This window comes from Ahaetulla prasina, chromosome 1 (genome assembly GCF_028640845.1).
Source record: "Ahaetulla prasina isolate Xishuangbanna chromosome 1, ASM2864084v1, whole genome shotgun sequence".
NCBI lineage: Eukaryota > Metazoa > Chordata > Lepidosauria > Squamata > Colubridae > Ahaetulla > Ahaetulla prasina.
Genome location: NC_080539.1, coordinates 343,041,084 through 343,063,745, shown reverse-complemented (window position 1 = coordinate 343,063,745; position 22,662 = coordinate 343,041,084). Strand labels below are relative to the sequence as shown.

General features: G+C 37.7%; 1 protein-coding gene across 3 annotated transcripts in view; it reads left to right on the top strand.

Annotated features, from left to right (window-relative positions):
• The window catches only part of JAG2 (jagged canonical Notch ligand 2), an 88,754-nt gene extending 71,426 nt beyond the window's left edge, over positions 1–17,328 (top strand). For 2 of the 3 annotated variants that reach the window (XM_058162870.1, XM_058162872.1), the window contains exons 21-26: positions 3,684–3,797; positions 3,963–4,078; positions 6,658–6,906; positions 10,364–10,495; positions 13,664–13,823; positions 14,974–17,328. In XM_058162870.1, coding sequence (XP_058018853.1) covers positions 3,684–3,797; positions 3,963–4,078; positions 6,658–6,906; positions 10,364–10,495; positions 13,664–13,823; positions 14,974–15,455 — 1,253 coding nt within the window. In that variant the 3' untranslated portion in view covers positions 15,456–17,328. The remainder of the gene's footprint in view (positions 1–3,683; positions 3,798–3,962; positions 4,079–6,657; positions 6,907–10,363; positions 10,496–13,663; positions 13,824–14,973) is intronic. The other variant, XM_058162871.1, reaches the window with a different exon arrangement.
• Positions 17,329–22,662: the final 5,334 nt, after the last annotated feature.

The following is a 22,662-nucleotide window of genomic DNA, read 5'->3' as shown; positions in this document are numbered from 1 at the left end:
CACATTCAGTGCTAGAAGGAGTGGGGGTTTTCTACAATGCTTTCCTTGTCAACAGTGGTGGAGGTATTGTTTTCTCCTTGGCAGTTTCTTTTTGTTTACTGCTTGATTGTTAGCCTGAATTGGTTGTTTCTTGATTAGGGTATTGTTTACTGGTGATTGTTTGTGTAGTTGTTAATTTTATTTATTTATTTATTTATTTATTTATTTATTTATTTTATTAAATTTTTATACCGCCCTTCTCCCGAAGGACTCAGGGCGGTGTACAGCCAAAATAAAATACAGGATATATACAATTAAAAAGAATTTAAAATAAAACTATTACTAAACGGCTGATAATTAAAATAGATTTAAAAATTTTAAATATTAATAAAACCCCAATTTAAAATCAACTATTTATGCCAGTCCTGCTTGAATAAATAAATATGTTTTTAGCTCACGACGAAAGGTCCGAAGATCAGGCACTTGACGTAGGCCGGGGGGAGTTCATTCCAGAGCGTTGATGCTCCCACAGAGAAGGCCCTACTCCTGGGGGCCGCCAGCCGACATTGTTTGGTGGACGGCACCCTGAGAAGGCCCTCTCTGTGAGAGTGTACGGGTCGGTGGGAGGCATGAGGTAAAGCAGGCGGTCTCGTAAGTACCCGGGTCCTAAGCCATGGAGCGCTTTAAAGGTGGTAACCAGAATCTTGAAGCGCACCCGAAAGACTACAGGAAGCCAGTGCAGACTACGGAGCAGTGGTGTTACGTGGGAGCCACGAGCGGCTCCCATTACTACTCGCGCAGCTGCATTCTGGACTAACTGCAGCCTCCGGGTGCACCTCAAGGGCAGCCCCATTTAGAGAGCATTGCAATAATCCAGCCGAGACGTAACCAGAGCATGAGTGACTGTGCATAAGGCATCCCGGTCAAGGAAGGGACGCAACTGGCGGACCAAGCGAACTTGGTAAAAGGCCCTCCTGGAGACGGCCGCCAGATGTTCATCAAAGGACAGCCGACCATCCAGGAGGACACCCAAGTTGCGAACCACCTCCTTTGGGGCCAATAACTCGCCTCCAACAGTCAGCCGCGGATGCAGCTGACTGTACCGGGGTGCCAGCATCCACAGCCACTCCGTCTTGGAGGGATTGAGCTTGAGTCTGTTTCTCCCCATCCAGACCCGTACGGCTTCCAGGCACCGGGACAGCACTTCGACCGCTTCGTTGGGGTGGTCCGGGGTGGAAAAGTACAGCTGAGTATCATCAGCGTACAGATGATAACTCACCCCGAAACCACTGATGACCTCACCCAGCGGCTTCATATAGATGTTGAACAGGGTAGGCGAGAGAATCGACCCCTGAGGTACTCCACAAGTGAGGCACCTCGAGGATGACCTCTGCCCCCCTGTCAACACCGTCTGCGACCGGTCAGAGAGATAGGAGGAGAACCACCGATAAACGGTGCCTCCCACTCCCAATCCCTCCAACCGGCGCAGCAGGATACCATGGTCGATGGTATCAAAAGCCGCTGAGAGATCTAATAGGACCAAGGCAGAGGAACAACCCCTGTCCCTGGCCCTCCAGAGGTCATCCACCAACGCGACCAAAGCCGTCTCCGTGCTGTACTCGGGTCGGAAGCCGGACTGGAACGGGTCTAGATAGACAGCTTCCTCCAGGTGCCGGGGAAGCTGCCATGCAACCACACTCTCTACAACCTTCGCTAAAAAGCGAAGGTTGGAGACTGGACGGTAGTTTCCCAAAATATCTGGGTCCAGGGAAGGCTTCTTCAGGAGAGGTCTCACCACCGCCTCCTTCAAGGTGGCGGGGAAAACCCCTTCAACCAAAGAAGCATTTATAATCCCCTGGAGCCAGCCTCGTGTCACTTCCTGAGCAGCCAGTACTAACCAGGAAGGACACGGGTCCAGTAAACATGTAGTTGCATGCAACCTCCCCAGCAACCTGTCCACGTCCTCGAGAGCCACAGAATCAAACTCATCCCAAATAACCTCAACAAGACGTAATCCTGGGGTTAATCCCTGTTTATCTGGGTGTTGATTGTTGGTAAGGAGGTGTCTGGTCTTTTTGTTTTAATTTTAGCATTGGTTTTTTTTTTTAACTTATTTGTATTTTACATTTCTGAACTGCCCATCTCCCTCAAAGAGGGGCTGTGGGCAGTGTACAATAAAGCATCAAAATATAAAATATATAAAATTAAAATGTTAGAAAGTTAGAATTATTTTTTTTAATTAAATGTTATAATTTTTTTCAAGAAGTTAAGAATAATTTTTTCAAGAAGTTAAGAATAATTACTTAAGGCAGAGGGAGAGCTATTAATGGCACCAACAACTACACAACTGTGTACTCCTTTGGGATTCTCAAGATAGCAGATCCATGATTTACAGCAGAGTTCCCCAACCTTTCTGGGTTGATGGCCCAGAGGCGGAGGGGCAGGCGCCTTTATGTGCATATGCTAGTGGTGGGGGGGACGCGTGCGCATTGGCCAGCCACTTACACAGCCTGGTGGTCAACAAAGGGGCCGGGATAGCTCAGGCAGTAGAGAAGCCTGTTATTAGAACACAGAGCCTGCAATTACTGCAGGTTCGAGCCCGGCCCAAGGTTGACTCAGCCTTCCACCCTTTATAAGGTAGGTAAAATGAGGACCCAGATTGTTGGGGGGGCAATAAGTTGACTTTGTAAAAAAAAATATACAAATAGAATGAGACTATTGCCTTATACATTGTAAGCCGCCCTGAGTCTTCGGAGAAGGGCGGGGTATAAATGTAAACAAAACAAAAAAAAAACACAGGCCATGGCCCACAGGTTGGGAACCCCTGATTACAGGATCTTCCACCACCAGATCTAGAATTTTGAGTTCTAAGAAGTTCTAGATGACTAGGTGGTGGCATCAGGTCCAGCCTATGTTAGGTTCAAAGTGACATCATACTCATGTACAAAGGTACAGAATCCAAATTTCCATCCATGATACCCATTTCCAAAAGATGGAGAACCTCAGTGGGTTTCAAGAGAATGATTGGTTCTTCTTCTTAAGCACCTTTCTCTCCATTTCGTCATCATGGAAAATTCTTAATGTTACAAACAAAATTCAGCTTTTTTGAATTAGAAAGACAGAAAGTGTAGACCCCCACAGGCAAGAAGAAGCCTATTTTTATGGGCAAGCATTACCTCTTTGAAACTAGTGTTGTTTTTATTCATTTTCTGAAGAAACCTGGCAAATGTATTAAATGTAAAAGTATTTTGGGATGAAGTGCAGCAATTTGAAACTGCTTGCATTTTGAATTAGAGGCAGTGGGGGTCTTGAGTGTTTTTTGTTTGGCCTGAATGTTTCAAATGTATATGGAAACATGCAGTGTTACCTGAGAAAGAAAGTTTATAATGGTGAAAGAAGAATAAATGTATATTCCTCCCATCATATATATATTTTTATTTTAAAAAAATAAAGGTTTTCTAGCATCAGGCTTCTATATATAGTGGATAGTGGCATCCATCATCTTCAGACACTAAAACTAATGATCATGGTGACTCAATCTAATTCAGTGCATCTCAAAGCCATGAGTTTGGACAACAGCTACTAATACAATATCTGAATAAATTCTAGTAAAAGTTGCTAATATCAGTAGCCACTTGTTGAGCTTTTTGTTTCATTGAGCACTTGTTTTTTTTCTAAATCCCTTGAATTTTCCTTTTCTTTAGATATTGATGAATGCCAATCCTCTCCTTGTGCATATGGTGCTACTTGCATTGATGAAATAAATGGTTACAGGTGTACTTGTCCTGCTGGACGAGCTGGAACAAGATGCCAAGAAGGTAATTTGAAGCTGTAAACTAAAATAAGAAATTAGTTATTGAAGTTAACAACTTGTATATCAGTGATTGCCAGGCATGATCTGCAAATTGAACTTGATATTTTCTTCCTAGGTTAAATTTACCCATTCTTAAATTGCTGCCTTTCCTTCCCTTGTTTCACTTTAGTTATAGGCTCTGGAAAATCTTGCTGGTTTAAAGGAAAGTCCTTTCCTCACAGGAGTAGATGGGATCAAGAATGCAACAGTTGCCATTGTCTGGATGGCCACATTGATTGTACCAAGGTAAATTTGCAGTGAATTCTTCTCCCATTTTAAACAATGACAAATGAGTTTATTGATCTTTATGGCAACCTTCCTCTGAATGTTTTTAGAGTGAGGACACTTCCAATGCCCAGAGATTTGTGTCTAGGGCTGATGAAACAATACTTTAAAACTCAGATCTTAAATTCATGCCTCTTGGGCCATAGTGCAAGCCTCTAAATCATATTCTGTCATTACCAACATTATTTAGGAACAAGTAAACTATATGGGTCATGCATCTCCTTGTTGCAATGACTATTGCAGAAGAATGATAAACTACAGTACTTCTTGCCTGTCAGTTTCAGTGGGTGTTACAAATAAAATGGGAGCAAACTAGATGGACATATACAAAAAGAATTTCAGCTTGCCACCCAAATAGCAAAAATATGTGACTGCCAGAAGTATAGCAGCGGCTGACTTGGCACTGTGGATCCTCCCTCATGCTGAGATGAAATGGTTTTGCACCTGAACAGGGTTGGTAGAAGGATTGCTACATTCCTAAATCTACATCAAGATGCCATCATAGCTAGGGCCGGGGCAGGGAAATAAGGAAGAGTAGGCTGCAGCCCTACCTCAGATGTGAGAATAGGAATATGCCCTATCTGGATGCAGAACCACACTTTTGTCCCATCTGTTTGGGTCCTTACATCACAATATTGTAGTACTATTAACTGTAAATGGGCAAATTGGACATACAAGTAGTCCTATTTTGTATTATTAAAAGTTTTAAAGAGAACAAAAAAACTAATGCGTACTAATACAGTAAAGAAAGGGAGAGAGAGAGAGAAAGAAAAAACAGGGAAGGAAGGACCTTCCAATTTCCTTTGTAGCAAATATAACAATGCCTACAAAGTTATGATTACAAAAAATACCACATCTATCTTTTTCTAAACATCAAATTCACTAGACATAACTGCATTTCTTAGTTTCCTGCAAAAAGTCTATAAGGGGTTTCCAGTCAGCCATAAATATAAACATTGTGTTTTCTGTGATAAAAGAAGTCAGTCTAGCCATCTCTGCAAGTTCCTTCATTTTCTCTAACCATTCCTTTATTGTGGGTAATGTAAGATCTTTCTATTTTTGAGCATATGGTAAACTCGCTATAGTTATCATATATAAAAACAAAATTCCAAGGTTTTTTTCTAGCTGTCTGTAGATATTCATAAACCAGCTAGATGTTTGTCTGCTAAACTATATTTCTACTTACTACTTGAGCAATACAGAAGTAGTTTGATTTGCTTTTAATTAATGAATTACAGTGGCAGACTGACCTTTCCACTGTTTTACTCTTCTTAAAATTAGGTTAGTCAGTGTACAAGACTAAGACTAGAGGGTGAATGAAAATTCCAATGACACTTGAGAAGGGGGTGATTCACTTACTTTCCAAAAAGTATCTATTAAAAAAAAAACAGAAGCCATGCCATTTGTCCATGGATAACATTCATCCCATCTCTTCCGTTTTTAGAGAAAATTTTGTTCATAGGATGGTTGTGCTGCAGCTTCAGAGCACAACCTTGAGGAAGTGGATTATCTAGATCTCTTTCAGTTTTCAATCCCTAGTGTGGGATGCAATGCTGATGGATGATCTCTGGAGAAGCACTGCACATAGTCACTCATGCTTTGGTCGCCTCCCATATGAATTACTGCAGTGTGATCTATATGGGGATGTCCTTGAAGAACATCCAAGAGTTGCAGTCGGTCCAAAATTCGCTATATTTATCATATATAAAAACAAAATTCCAAGGTTTTTTTCTAGCTGTCTGTACATTGATCACAAAGAAAAGCCTCTGGTTTCATCATATAGGTAGTCCTCGTTTAACAACTATTCATTCAGCAATCATTCAAAGTTACAATGGCACTGAACAAGTGATACTTGTGACCAGCTATCCCAGCACCCCTGCAGTTGTGAGTGTGTTCAGACACTTGGCAACTGTCTCTCACTTATGAAAATTACAACATCCTGCAGTCACATGACCATCATTTTTAACTTTCCCTGCAAGCTTCCCACAAGCAATGGGGAAGTCAGCAGGCAAAGTTGCAGGTGACTCTGGCAAGTCACTTGCACCTCCCCCAACTGACAGCAGCCACCTCCAGCCTTGCCTTGCCTTGCCATTCACCATCCTACACACTCTCCCTTGCCCAGCTATAGCCCCACTGTACTCATGCCACACTGACCACCCATACATCTTCCCCTGCCCAGCAGCTGCCAGCCCCACCCTGCACTTTATAAGCCACCCTGCCACCCACACACCATCATTTGCCCAGCATCAACTACACCATACTTCACCAACCACTCGTGCACCGTCTCCTGCCCAGCAGCAGGTATCTCAACTTTGTTGGAGCCACATGTCACCAGCCCACCTGCGCACCATTTCAATTCCAATTACCATTATTAACTGAGGATTACATGTAGATAAGAAACAAGAAAGAGGTGTTATGAGTATAACTTGAAAAACTTGCTTGAATGATATGAACAGACAGTGATAGGAATTAATTGTAAATCTCCTTTAGTGTTTCCTTTTATAGTCCATTGAAATCAATAGGTCTATATTAAATTCTAGGTATGGTGTGGAAGGAAATCTTGTTTGCTTACCAAACATGGGGACCGTTCTAGTTACCAATGTCCTAGAGGTCAAGAATGCCAAGAAAATTCATACATCAAATGTTTCCAACCACCTTGCATTGACTGGGGAGAATGCAGTGAATCAGAACCTCTACCTGTTAACATCAAGTGCTTCCCTAATTCAGGCCACTTGGATAACAGCTGTGCAAGAATTACTCTGATTTTTAACAGAGATAAAGTACCCCAGGTAAGAAATTTAAGTTTTGTATAAATTTTGCTAATGTTTCATACAGCGTATTGTAATAATAATAATAATAACAACAACAACAACAACAACAACAACAACAGTTGGAAGGGACCTTGGAGGTCTTCTAGTCCAACCTCCTGCCCAGGCAGGAAACCCTACACCATTTCAGACAAATGGTTATCCAACATTTTCTTAAAAATTTCCAGTGTTGGAGCATTCACAACAGCATTTTGCAGTTGATCATGTTGCTAGCAAAATTCTAATTGTTATTAACTGGTATGTGGCACTTTTATCATTTCTGTTTATAGTCCTCTGCTTTGAAGGCAGTGAGAGAGAGTTTTGTTTTATTTTGAAGTCTGTTGGTATTGTGTACTGATTTTTTCTTAGGAAAAAATTCCTATCTGGTTATGTGGAATGTTAACAAAGATCAGCTGCCTTGTATAAAATATTTTTTCTAATTGTGAAGGATTCCATGTGTCTTATTTAAGGTAGCCACCAGTTTCTGGTATAAAACATAAGGTAGATATGTAGGAAAATAATAAACCTTATGTAAGTTCCAAGTTTGCTTCTGCTACAAGTATTGAGGAAATTGTTTATATATTCTTCCTGGAATATATTGGGACTTCAAAATTTCCAAAATTCCATTGGGAATGACCTTACTTGCACAGACGTTACTTTTTCAAAATTTGCCTATTATTTGGCCTTTTGTGGAATGAGTTTTTTGGCAGGATGGGTTCTATTTGGTCAGCTGGTGTAGCTTCCTTGTGCTACTGTTCCATCTGTATCAGTTGGAAAGGAAATGCAACAATTTTGGAAGCAGGCCCAATTTTGCAAAGATTTTGGATCCCACCCCCATCACACTTAATTTGTTCTGTTCTTCACATTGTCCCATCCATGCCCGCCATGGTCAATTAGTACATTTTGGATGGAATATCAAATAGTTTCTTAATAATTGAATTCTTCTTAGAGGAATTCCTTGTGATACTCAAGAGAGTAGAGGACAAAACTCTGTGACTGGTACATTTCTTACTCTGAATGTCTTGAAAATATTTTCTTTGTTGAAGAATTGGATTCCTTAAGTGGGGAAAATAATATAAATGAGAATTCTGGCATTTTTCATATATACTGATTTTGATCCATTTAATCAACATCCTGATTCTGTGAAAATGGAAACAACTTCCTGACTATCTTCCTATGCCATTTTTAATGTACCTAAACATTGATATAATGTCTTCCCACAATCTTCTTTTCTCCAAATGCAACATTCTAAATTCTTTCAATTTGCCCTTATAGAATATAATGACATGTCTGTCACCATCCTCTGAATGTGTACTGACCCATCAGTGTACTGGAAATGCAGTACCCTGAATTGTACATAGTATTCTGGGTTTGATCTCACCAATGCAGAATAGAAGAGAATAAGACTCTTATGCTTTTATGTTGTATGAATAAGATATTTTTATGTATCTTTGATACAGTCTTTCTTCTAATGCAGCCTAAAACTCCCATTACGTGCAGTTGGCTTGTTGCTGACCACACCCAAGTTTTATTTATTTATTTTATTTATTTTGTCACACAGTATATATTTATTTATTTATTTATTTATTTATTTAATCATATTTATATACCGCCCTATCTCCCAAAGGAGATAGCATAAGCATAAGCATGTAATAACTATACAATATATAAGCATATATATAAGTATGAGTATGTAATAACTATATTAATTGGATATAACTAAAGGAAACAAAAGGACAGGAACGGTAGGCACGCTTGTGCTCTTATGCACATTTTTTTCATTTTCAACCCATGAATCCCTCATCTTACGTACCTTGATGAACGTATCTTTTCTTTTATGTACACTGAGAGCATATGCACCAAGACAAATTCCTTGTGTGTCCAATCACACTTGGCCAATAAAATTCTATTCTATTCTATTCTATCTTATGAATATCCTACATTTTTCTCCCTAATACTTAAAATTCCTCAAAGCTGTGAAGTCACTTTTGACATGCTGGAAGTGTTGCCCTTTCTGTAGTCACATGGTAAGAAGGGTCTGTAACTGGTAGGTCTAATGTTCCCCTTTGCATTTTGGATTTGGGCACCTGGAAGGAATCATCTAGAATCGTTGCCATTCTTTTATTCTTCTTGGTGATTGGTAGTAAACCATGTCCACTTGAATTAGATGACAAAATCCTAGCTTTTATAGCTTGTTCTTGTTTTTAAAAGTGTCTTCAAAGAATACAAGTTGAAATTGGTTACCGAGACTAGGAATTTACTCTGTTTCATATTAATTTTCTTTGTGATAGCAACTTCGCCAGCTATCTTCATTCTTATTCTTTGCTGAATTTGTAGATTTCATATAACTCTGCTGTTTATGAGAAGTAATGTCATTCACACTACAGGTAGTCCTCAACTTACAACCACAACTGAGCCCAACATTTATGTTGTTAAGTGAGAAATGTGCTAAGTGAGGAATGTGCTAAGTGAGGTTGCTCCATTTTATTTTTCTCTCCATATTTGTGAAGTGAATCACTGCAGTTCTTAAATTAATAACATGGTTGTTAAGTTAATCTAGCTTCCCCATTGACTTTGCTTGTCACAAGGTCACAAAAGGGGATCACATAATTCATGATACTGCACCCATCATAAATGTGAGTCAGTTGTCAAGCATTCGAATGTAAATCATGTGACCATGGGGATGCTGCAACGGTCATAAGTGTGAAAAATGGTCAAAGTCATTTTTTTCAGTGCTGTTGTATCTTTGAATGGTCACTAAATGAACTGTTGTAAGTCGAGGACTACCCGTATTAGTTGGAAAGTATTCATCATAAGGGAATTTTAGTTGTAAGGATTATGCTTTGCCTCCAGTTCACCAAACTTTACTTTCAGAATCTCCACCAGCCACACTTCTTTATTTATAAATTGCTCTGGTCTGATTTGATTTTTATCCCACCTTTATTAACAAGATGTATTAATACAATGGTCAACACAATACTACTCCTTCCTTTTTACCTCACAACAACCCCGTGAGAGGAAGTGACTAGCCCAAAGTCACCCAGCCAGTTTTCTAGATAGAACTCACAATCTCCTGCCACTAATGTTTTGTTTTCTGAGAGAAGGGGAAAGGGTATATCTTTTGCAGATGACTACCAGAACCTCATTTCTGGCCACTATCTCCTTTTTGCTTTAGAGATGGGGAAAAAAAGAATACGTTTGTCAAAATATCAGAAACTATCTCCTTGCATATCTCCAGTCAAGTATATAGCAGTCCAGTGAGATTGCTGAATATGAGAATAGTGTTTCTAATATTACTAATACAGATTGTAACATAAGAACTTTCCATATGTTGTAAGTTATAACATTGATTCCCTTTTTGTTTAATAGTTTTAAGTTTTCTATAAAATAATATGCACTTTATTTTTTATTTCCTGTTGTTACATTTTTCTTTTCTCAGGGCACTACTGTTGAAAATGTATGCTCTGAAATAAGATATTTACCAGCAACTAGATCTGTTTCTAGTGAAAGAATCTTGTTAGTGTTGTGTGACCTATCCTACTCCATAGAGAATGCAGTGGAAGTTGCTGTTGTAAGTATTACATTTTTGTTAAATTAAAATGAATGTCCTGTCTGGGTAATGCCAGGCTGTATTTTGCTTAATAGATATAGTGAGAACTAGACAAGATTTGGATAATGAGCTGATTATTATTGAGAACTAGCCCATTATGAGTGAACCTGTCCAAGAAAAGGGCAGAATGTTGAACAAAGAAAGAATGTAAGTGTTGGTATGATCCAGAAGGAGAAAGAGAAAGAATTCCTTCAGATCCATGTAAAGTGAATGTTCATTCAGTTATTGAAGACAGGTGTGTGACTTATGCAAATAGAAATGGAGTGTGATTCAGTTTAAGAGATGAAAGAAAATGCAGAGAATGTGTGGGTGTTAGATTTGCTTTCAGCATGACGCTACTATTTTTAATTATTTGTCACCTGTTTTTAACTAATTTTGCTGCTAACCTGCTTTATATACCTTTGTTCAAGGCCAAAAGATAAAAATAATTTTTAGCATTTATAAAAATTATTTTAGATTTCACGATAGGATGATCAGGAATATATAGTTAAGTAGACATGGGGAGATCCATTGTAACTTTGAATAGTCACTAAATAACCGGTCACAAGTCAAGGACTACCTGTAATAGATAGAATTCGATACCAAAATTGGAATAATAAAATGACACAAAGAAGTTAATATATCAAAACTTGGTCGTTTCATGGCTAAGACAATGGAAAAGCAAGGTTCTTATAATATCATAAAAGGTAAAAGTTCCCCTCGCACATACGTGCTAGTTGTTGCTGACTCTAGGGGGTGGTGCTCATCTCCGTTTCAAAGCCGAAGAGCCAGCACTGTCTGAAGACGTCTCCGTGGTCATGTGGCTGGCATGACTCAATGCCAAAGGCACACGGAATGCTGTTACCTTCCCACCAAAGGTGGTCTCTATTTTTTCTACTTGCATTTTTATGTGCTTTCGAAACTGCTAGGTTGGCAGAAGCTGGGACAAGTAACGGGAGCTCACCCCATTACACGGCAGCACTAGGGATTCGAACCGCCGAGCTGCCAACCTTTCGATCGACAAGCTCAACGTCCTAGCCCCTGAGCCACCGCATCCCTATTATAATATCTATTATCTACTATAATATCATAGGATATTCATAAACCAGCTAGATGTTTGTCTGCTAAACTATATTTCTACTTACTACTTGAGCAATACAGAAGAAGTTTGATTTGCTTTTAATTAATGAATTACAGTGGCAGACTGACCTTTCCACTGTTTAACTCTTCTTAAAATTAGGTTAGACAGTGTACAAGACTAAGACTAGAGGGTGAATGAAAATTCCATTGACACTTGAGAAGGGGGTGATTCACTTAGTTTCCAAAAAGTATCTATAAAAAAAAAAACCAGAAGCCATGCCATTTGTCCATGGATAACATTCATCCCATCTCTTCCGTTTTTAGAGAAAATTTTGTTCATAGGATGGTTGTGCTGCAGCTTCAGAGCACAACCTTGAGGAAGTAGATTATCTAGACCTCTTTCAGTTTTCAGTCCCTAGTGTGGGACTGCATTAATAATGCTGATGGATGATCTCTGGAGAAGCACTGCACATAGTCACTCATGCTTTGGTCTCCTCCCATATGAATTACTGCAGTGTAATCTATATGGGGATGTCCTTGAAGAACATCCAAGAGTTGCAGTCGGTCCAAAATTCAGCAGCATAAGAAATTAACCATCTGAATATGGCCGTGTTATATTTTCACTTTGCAAACAGCATTGGCTTTCCAGTAAGCTTCTTAGTGCAATTCAGAGTGCTGGTTGCCATCTATAAAGCTTTCATGGCATACAGCTGTGTTCTGCCTTTTTCCAGTTGTCTCTGTCTGTCCCAAATCTGCCAGGAGGGATATGTTCCAAGCCCTATTGATAAGATAATGTGTGCCAGCCATGAAGCATGTTTTTTTTGTTAAGTCAGCCCTGTGGTACACCTTACAACATGATATTAGGCTAACCTTGACCCTATTAGCCTTTTTGAAAGCTGTTGAGCCCTATCTATTTTTCCAGACACGGGTTGGGAATTTAATTGAGCCCAGTTGGATTTGTTGTTGGTTTTCTCAGTTATATATTGTCTGTCCTTTTCATTTGCTGTTTTTTTTTTAATTTCATTTATTGTGCCTTTTAAAATTCTGTTAACTGACCAGAATAACATTTGCAAGATAGGCAGCAATATAAATCAGATTTATCTTTTCTGGCTGAGCTAAAGTTCCTTGAATACCAGAAAGGTAATAATATGAGTTCAGCCTAGAAACAAAGAAAAGTGATTTGAAGGGACCCAAGATTGCTTGATGACATTGTTTTGTCTGAATAATATTGGCTGATCATTCTTAGCTAAGTTGCCTACCTCAACAATGGTTGTATCTATGACACAAATCGAAGAAAGTTTGTGTTGTATGTGTATCAGATTATATCATTAATGCAACTATCTAGCTAGATAATACGTCAAAAACTTTTAAATGTTAATTCAGTTTAGTTTGCTGTAAATGGTAAGAAATCTTCAATATGTAACCAGTTGAGTCAACTGGATTGAGAAATCAATTAGGCTATTATAGAAATTGACTGAAGGAAGGAATATGACTATTAATTTAAGAATATACAATTATAATATTATGCTTATAAGTATTATATCAGTATAATAGTTTCATATTATAACTGCCCACCTAGCAGTTCGAAAGAATGCAAATGTGAGTAGATTAATTAGTAACAGTAACAGTTGGAAGGGACCTTAGAGGTCATCTAGTCCAACCCCCTGCTCACGCAGGAGACCTGTACTAGGGATTCGAACCACCGAACTGCCAATCTTTCTGATTGACAAGCTCAGTGTCTTAACCACTGAGCCACCTAGTCAGGCTAATAAGTACTTCTTTGTTGAGAAGGTGTATACGCCTTTGGTGTATAGCCATGCTGGCCACATGACCATGAAAATGTCTTCAGACAACACAGGCACCCTCGGCCAAACAACTGAAATAAGCACTGTGCCCAAAGTGGGACATGACTGGAGAGGAAAACCTTTATCTTTTACCTTACTTTCATATAGACTTGAAACCAATCTTCATGCCACAGCAGTCAACTGGAATTCTCAAGTTCCCCCATCATCTATCTCAAGAAAGTAGTTACTTTTAAATTTAAGTTTCCTGTTTGTCTTTTCTTCCTAGTCTTTCATCTTGCATCAGGACGAGATGGATAATAGTCTCATTCAGAATGCTGCCAATATGATTGTAAATGCGATTACAAGGCGGCAAAACAGCACAGTTATGCTTGCGGTAACAGAAGTCAAAATAGAGACCATAGTAGTTGGGAATTCTTCTTCATCAGGTAAGATAAAATATGCATTTGAGACAGAGTACCTACCTCAGAATATACTGATTTCATAGTATAGGTACTATTTGTTTAGCAACTCCCTTGTTTAGCTACTGTTTGTAGTTACAGTGGTAATGAAAAAGTAATTTTATGAATAAGCCTTGCATTTACAACCGTTGCAGATCAGTAAGGCAAAGGAAAATTGAAGTAAGACTGTGAGCATAATCATGGTTTCACGTAGCACTTCCCTTAACCAAATTATCATTCTCATTTTAAAAAAAACCCAAAGTAGTAGTATGTAAAATAGAAATTGGCTATTGTGTTTAGTTTTTCTTTGGATATCTTTTAAGGACTGAGGTTTAGTTTTGATTTTTTTTTAATGTTCTATAGTAGCAATGCTTAAGTTAAAAATTTACGTAAAATTTCTGTCTTCCCTTTTTTATTGTAATGTGTTTACCCATATTCCTTCTGTATGTGCCCAAAGAAAGAAGGAATCAATTATAAATAGGAAATTGTGTGAGTACTAAAATAAATGTCTTTTCCACATGTCTTTCCAGATAGCTTTCCATTTTACATTTAGTGGTTGTGTTATGTTGTGGAAGTGGAGAATGCCCTCCTCCCCCCAAATCATGACTATTTCAATCCTGTTATGCAAGGAGCAGTGACAAGAATAACATTCCAACCACTCTTCTTGGAAAAAAGAGGGTTGATTCAAAAAATAATCCCAGTATTTCACATTGAAAGATTGTTCTTCTATTAAAATCACTGTGTCATAAATGACTGACATAGGTAATTCAAATGACAAACAATTTAGATACATAGTATAATACAGATTTCCATTTTTTTTTTAAATAACATCTTGACTATTAAGAAGTTCTATGTGCTCATCTATTTTATACTGCATTTGCTCAGATAATAATAGATAGATATTTTGTGACTGTTGATAAATTGAAACAGACATTTAATGCCATCTCAAAGCAGCCCTTATTAAAAATTCAATATAAATATGATAGTTGCTTCCTATATCCTGACTCATTAGTTTTGCAAAATGATTCATTGATTGCACGGCTCACTGCAAATTTTGTTTATGCTGCCTTTTGGAGATTTCATCTGCACATATAGTTTCAGGATTCCCTTTCTAAATTGTGTTTGGTTTGCTTTCTAGATTATCTGGTTCCAATCCTCTGTGTAGTTTTTAGCATTGTATGGATAACCTGCATAATAATTTGTGTGTGGTGGACACGAAAGAGAAGAAAAGAGAGAGAAAGAAACCGCCCATCTAGAGAAGAGGCTACAAATAATCAGTGGGCACCTCTAAACCCTATTTGGAATCCTATAGATAGACCTTACAATCATAAAGGCATTCATTATGAACAGAAAAATTTTATATCTCCTCAAAAAAGAACTTACGATGGGGTAGATGAGTACACAGAGTATGAGGAAGAGGAGGAGGAGGAAGAAGAAGAAAAAGAGGTTATGGAAATGGACAAATTCCTCTCTCAAAAACTCTCTAAACCTTTGACAACAAAGGTAGCAGTGGACTCATTAGAGAATAGTCCTGTTAAGAACACTCTTCAGACAACCAAAATGGACAACAGATCTGTAAAAAATGTGAACACAAAAAATCTTGAAGGTGGAAGAGACTAAATCTGTGTTTGGACCATGACTACATTGCTTACATAAAAAAAAAATGGAGAAATTGGCATCTCCATTGTGCATAAAGGCTTAACTGTCTGAAGTCAAATATTCATAGTTACTTTATTTTGAATAAAAAAAATTAAAATAATAAAATAAAAACTTTATTTTGTTTCTTTTAACCTTGTATAAATTATTCAATGACTGTCAGATGATAGAGTAATCTTTGATAGTTGCTATTTTTGTAAATTTTACTTAGCATACACTTGTAAGGCAGAGGAGAGAAGTTTGTATTTTCAATTCAAAGGTTTATCACAAAGCTCAACGCTGTTTACAAAATGGAGGGGATTTGTTTTGTTTTGTTTTGTTTTTTTATTTGTTACAACAGTGGCTTGGAATCCTCCTGGTTGAGGAAGTTGCTGAATTTAAGGTAGAAAACATTAAGTGTTCTTGTTAATATTTACTAAAAACTTCTCTCTATACTTCTACAAGTTTGTCCCCTTGAAAAAAAGATTGCCTTATTCTGTGAACAAAAGAAAATCTATAGAGATCTTTCAAACTGTGATTGGTTAGAAAAAGTGGCCTTTTTAATTTAATCTGTCAATTTGGTTTAATTACCTTAGAAATGCAGTATTGAAGCACATACCAAGTGCCTTGAAATATCATCTTTCTGTCTCAATAGCAACTGTCAAAGACTGCCATGCCCATCTTAAGTTTACCACAAGAAGATATTTGGTTCTCTCAGACTGATACAGTTTATTTTCAGATTGTGCAAGTGCATTTTTGTAAATATGTATATATTTAAATGAATCACTTCTGTATATTTGAGTTAATAACTTAAAAAATATTTTTGATCTTTTTAAATGTCATTCCTTTTTAATTTATGTCGCAGAAAGGGAAGTTTTATGGCAGTTTCTAAAAAAGATACAAAAACCTTATTTTGGTATTATGTTCATATTAGAAAATGATGTTACTATAATTAATGTTGAGAAACTGTTGGTCACTTTTTATACTTTTTTTCAATGTATCACAACCATTTCACATGTAAATAGATCCAAGTTGTTTCCTCGCAAGTCAAGAACACAGAGAGTAAGTATCCTGTACAGCATAAAGATGATAGGGCAATATTCTTTTTCTTGTGAATGTCTCTATTACATGTGGTATTGCTTTTTTGCATTTTTTTAAATACAGGCCTAATGAAGGGAACAGTATTCTTCTCATTTCTTGTTTGTTATGCTTATTCACACTGAAAACATGTTGGCAAACATGCTGGATCTAGGTGGTGCAGCAGAAACCTGCCAATTATCAATTAGCTCTGGGATTCTTTCCTTTATCCCTAATAACTAGTGTTTCTTCAAGTTAGATGGGGTGATGCCACTGAATTGAGTTTCCTGCCTCTGTGTCACTTCATTAGCTGCTACTTGTGGAGGCAGGTAAACCCACAACACAGCAGCCTCATGTCATGTGTTTCGCGTCGCTAGATGCATGTGGAGACAATAGACGCCTGCTCTTCTCAGCTTTACGTTGGTTGTAACATCTGGTTCCATCTTACGCGATGGAAAATCTCAGGAGAAATTGTTATTCTTAATAGAAGGCTTATGCATCATTTGTAGGTTTTTTGTTTTTTTTAAAAAGGCTTTATTATTTTAAAAAATGAGCTATACCTTTATTTTAATTACTGATAAAACCCTATGTTAAGTGGGTTATCCTGTAATTGCAAAGGAAACAAATATTTCAATGTCTTGGCCATTTTGGAACCACTTTTTATACATGAACGCAGAAATTGCTTTGCAGAAACTTCTGTGCAGTACATTTTGTTTGACATGTTCTTCTGTAGTTTTCAGATGAAAACTATTTATTAAAGCATTTTATAACAATGTCAGTAGTTGAAATTTTTGCCCCGACTCTGTGCTTAAGTGTTCAGAATGGTTTGGAATCTCTGAATCACTCCCATCTTTCTACTCCCACAGCTGCAGTGTCTTTTTCCTATGCAACTTGAAGAGTTTTCTCAAAATTCAATTTCGTTGCCATTGTAATTTTATTTTATATTGCAATACTGCTGTCTTATATATATATATATATATATGTTTTCTGAGGTTTTCACGGGTGTTTGTATGTAGGTCTTTGGTTAATCGGGTTTTCTCCCGTGTAAAATTGGAAGTGTCTTGGCGACGTTTCGATGAAGTCTCCGTCATCTTCAGGCTTCAGCTTCGTGCTTCTGGGAGCAATGTGTGATCGCAGCTGTTTCTTTGTTGCTGGTAATCCTTATGATTTATATTGATATATTGAAACAGCTGCGATCACACATTGCTCTCAGAAGCATGAAACTGAAACCTGAAGATGACGAATGAGACTTCGTCGAAACGTCGCCAAGACACTTCCAATTTTACACGGGAGAAAACCCGATTAACCAAAGACCTACATAGATATATATAACAGTGCTTTTCAAATCTCTCTTCCTTGTTACCTGTGGTATTTCAGGTTTGGAAGGACAAGGGGAGAAACTGGAGGATTCTGAGCCTTCATGTCAAATATAAATGAGTTGTTTCTTGAACGCAGAGCAAAGAAATTTTAGTAATCTGGATGGAATCAGAACTCAAAAACAAAAAGACAATAAGACAATTTACTACAGTCTTCTTAGTTCAGAATTTTCCCAACAATTGTATCTTATTCCCCAGAATCATAAACTTCTGTTGTTGATCCAGCTTCTCCCCAAAAATTCCAGTCCAAATTGTTTTCCAGTTAGGTATTAGTAAGTCCATTCCCTAATCAACTTAGGTACATTGTATTCCTTTTGGCCTTTTGTTGTTCTCTGTGTATGTTTATGTACTTTCACCAACCAGATTAATTAACCCTCAGGAGAGCAATAGGCTTCAGTACTATTAATGAATCTTTGAAAACCTTTCTGCTTTGATTAGACGGATTCTTATATATTGTAGGGCTTTCCCTGGTTTTAATATTCCTGAAAATGCACATCCTTGGGTGGATGCAGGTTTGCTATGAAGCCTCCACCAGCTTTAAAGATAAATCTATCAAAAACTGAATGAATAGTATTGCAGAATAACAGTTTCTACAACAACAGTGCCCCAAATCTGCTAGTTTCTTCACTTCCAGACTAGGACTGCCGAGCCATGTCCATATCCACAAATAAATTGCACAACACAATATGCACAAAATTGTGCACAACACAATATGTTTTCTTAGAACCCAAAGAATTATCCGTAGGCATCTATTATTTGGATCCACTCAGATATCCCTCCCCTCATTACCTGACATCTGCCCCTCTTGTGTACAATATAATACCTTTTTAAAAAGCTCATTTATTAATCAAATTGGTATGGCTGTCTATCTCACAAAAAGTTATTCTGGGTAGCTACAGCAATCTGATATATATAAACAGTATAAAAATACAAGAATCAGTATTAAAAGATAAATATTAAAAGTAAAATACACAAGCAAATAGAATGAAGATATCTGCCTCAGCAATGAAAACATCTGGACATGTGTCCAGTTGCTGGGAGTCCCTAGGCCTGGTGGCATAATCAGGTGTTGAGGGACTTCAAAAATGTTAAAAGGGATGGAATTAATTCATGGAGAAGAATGTTCCATAAGGCACCATGCCAGAGAAGGCCCGTTGTCTGGAACCCACCAAATGTACATCCTTAGCTGATGATATGCACAACCTGCCCTGCCAGATCTAATAAGATGGGCAAATGTTATTGGGGGGAGGTGATTCCCTGTCATGTAAAGCTTTAAAGGGTAAACCAGTACCTTGAATAGGACCCAGAAGCAAAGTAACAAGCAATGCAGCTTACAGTACTACTATTCTAGAAGCACACACAACTGCCTGTGCCATTACATCCTGTACCAGCTGAAGCTTCCAGATACTCTTCAAGGGCAACCCCCATGTGGAGAATATTACACTAGACCAAATTGGAGGTAATTAGGGCATGAATGATTGTACGTATGACCTGCTGATCCAAGAATGTGTGCAACTGGTACACAAGTGTACAAAGGCCCTCCTAGCCATGACTGAGCAGGAGATGTGCTCCCACAACTGCCCACCACGTCTATGGCAATGCCACCCCAGCCAGCACCAAATATGGCATAGTTTTGGAAACTAGTGAGCCTGAAAATCCAAATCCACTCCGTTTTGCCAGGATTCAACTGAAGTCTGTTGTTCCCCATCCAGACCCTCACAGCCTCCAGACACCAGGATAAGACATTCACATTTAAAGCTTACTTAGTTCCAATTGTTTTGTGCTTCTCTCAGTTGATAGGATTTGTACTGTATAGGACAAAAGGTCGTGTAGCCAGCAGGATTTCTTAAACTATTGGGGGGGATGGACTTTACCTCAGAACTCAAGCATATCTTTTAAAGTTTCTACTCAATCAGATCAAATGTTTCAGAGACCATAGTGGGCTAGATTGCATGCAATGTAATGACATGTTCCTTGCTCCTTTGATAGGATAGGTTATTTTGTGATCCTCTAATTGTGAAGTGGAATCTGGGATATCATTGCTAAATGAAAACTTGATTTTCTTCAATTCAGAAACTTTAAAAGATAATAGTCTTTTGTACAAGTATAATATTATACACTATTGTACAATAGAAGTTGACTATATCTTTTTCGCCTTGTTTTGGTATTTTAAGACAAGTTTGAGCAAGACCTAGTTTAGGGTGAAATCTAGCCAGGAATGCTACATTGAAGAGCTTACAAGACCAACAGGATTATTAAAAGAGCAAATATCCAAAATGAGGAATGCTGACAAAACTATTATTCTCCTGCAGTCTATTCTGGAATGGGAACTCTCCTACTGCTGCTATTACTATCACTAACCCCCCCCCCAAAAAAACCCTACAGTGATTATAAATACATTTTAAAATGTACCTAATTGTTTTTAAAACCATCTCAATATCTGGCTAACTTACTTATTGCATACAGTAAGAACTGAATAGACCTTTTGCTTTAAAACAATGTTCAACTTAATTATAGTCAGATGTTTAAGAAACAATAATAGCTTATAACAGGAGAGCTGTAGTAGAAGTCCCTTATTTTGGTCATTAACTAGCAAAGTTTGATGCATTAAAAGGAAGCTAGAGTTAATGTTCTCTTAAATTTAGGGATTTGGGAACTAAAATTTGATTATTTACAAATATATAATATATATAAAACTTTCGTGGCAAGATATTCAAGAAGTAACCCAAACTTACCACTAAAGAGCATGCATTTTCTGCCCTTGTCTATTAGGATCACATTTCTAAATCTCTGATTTTGCTTGATTCCCCTGAACTGTGCATTGTGACCTCTTTGCCCACTTGCTCACACTGCTTAGGGAGAGGCAGTCAAATTTATGCAGGTAGACTAACCTGACAACCATTCTATTCTGCCAGTCTTACTGAAAGTTGTTTTTAACAAAATGTGGGCAATCAAATTCCAACTGAATACCATTTTTAAAGGAGGGTGACACATCAATCATAAATATTTGAGAAGTTGCATCAAAAGTCCCACCAATTTATCTTGGACTAAAGCAGGCTAGTATCTCTTTAGAGAAATGAACATATAGAATCCGAATACATGAATTGGCATAATGTATAGAATAGCTATACCGCAAAAAATGTATTGTATTTTGTACCTTATTCAAGAAGCAACCAAATATCAGAGCAATATTAAAATATGAAGTTTTTCATAGTTTAAACTACTGTCTAAATCACCACTATCTTCCCTATGACCACTTCAATCTGCTTTCTGAAGAGATGTGATCCTAAGGGGGTGTACAATGTGCCTTTTCAGATTACATGGATCAACCTCTATAATTTCCGTAACAAAAGAAGGATGATAACGTTTATACAGAACCTAAAATTTTGTGCGACCCTTGTGATTATACCTTTCTAGTAGTTAAAAGACTGATAAACTTTACAATAACTTAATAGCTAGTCTTCCACTTAGTTTAAAAAAAACTTTAATTGGCTAGGAAAACTGAAAGCAATTTTATCTATATTGTTTATACTGGTCATTGACCAAATAAATAAATAGCCTATATCATTTAACATTGGAATGAGAAGGGATTGCTTATAGTTAACTTGAAACCAAAGAAGAAGTGGCATTTTATCCTGCGCTAACATCTGGCTGTCACTTGTATTTTGCCAAATCTCTTTCTTTTAATAGCTTAATAGTTCTGCTTCTGGAAGAGCAGTCTTGATTTAGCAGAGGCAACTAAATGCAAGGGTATATTTGATCAGAAATTGACATTGACTGTTGTCTAAATTTAGGCAGGGGAGCTCTGAGATACTCTGCGGCAGATCTGCTTAGTTTTAATGGCACCTATGGTGGCATTCAATGCACTTTATCTCCTTGTGGGTCTCATCATACACAGATGCACTTTAGATGTGTTTCAGCCTCTGGAGAGTTTCGTCTCTTTTTTCAGCATCACTTGGCTAAAGGGCTGAAGTGAAGGTTCTTCACAAGTCACATAGGGCAAACCAGCAACTTTTCATCATGTAAAAATAACATCTGCGCACCTGGAGTGATCTACAGTTGAGGCAGCCTGACAGAATAGCTTCTCACCAATTTCTGCAACACTTTTCAGTTAATATATTAGGGACACAGCACATTTCAGCAAGCTGCTCCTTCTGAGAATGTAAAATAATAGGGAAGTAACATTAACTCTATTCATGCAACAAGAAAGACAGTAGCTTAACTAATGCTTATACAGTGATCTATAATAATTGAGTTACATAACATAATTAAAGCCAAACAAACTACTTTATAACCTAGTATGCTTTATAAATCCAGCCAAAGAATATTTAATTTTCTTTTTGGGTTTCCTGTACATACACAGAGAACATTGCTAGAATGTTGCTATGTCCACTTAAGAACATAAAAAGAGAGCCAATTGGATCTAGTGATTAAGGCACTAGGCTAGAAACCAGGAAACTGAGTTCTAGTCCTGCCTTAGACATGAAAGCTAGCAGAGTGACTTTGGGCCAGTCACTTTCTTTCAGCCCAACCCCTCTCACAAGGTTGTTGTGGGGAAAATTGTGAGGAAGAAGTATTATGTATATTTGCCGCCTTGAGTTATTTATAAAAAATAATAAAGGCAGGATAAAAGATCTTTTAAAAACAAATTACCTTGGGAATATTTGAAAGTTCACTGTCTAAAGTTTTTCTTTGAAGTTGTATGTTAATAAATCCGTTAACAACCCAATAGATCTCTA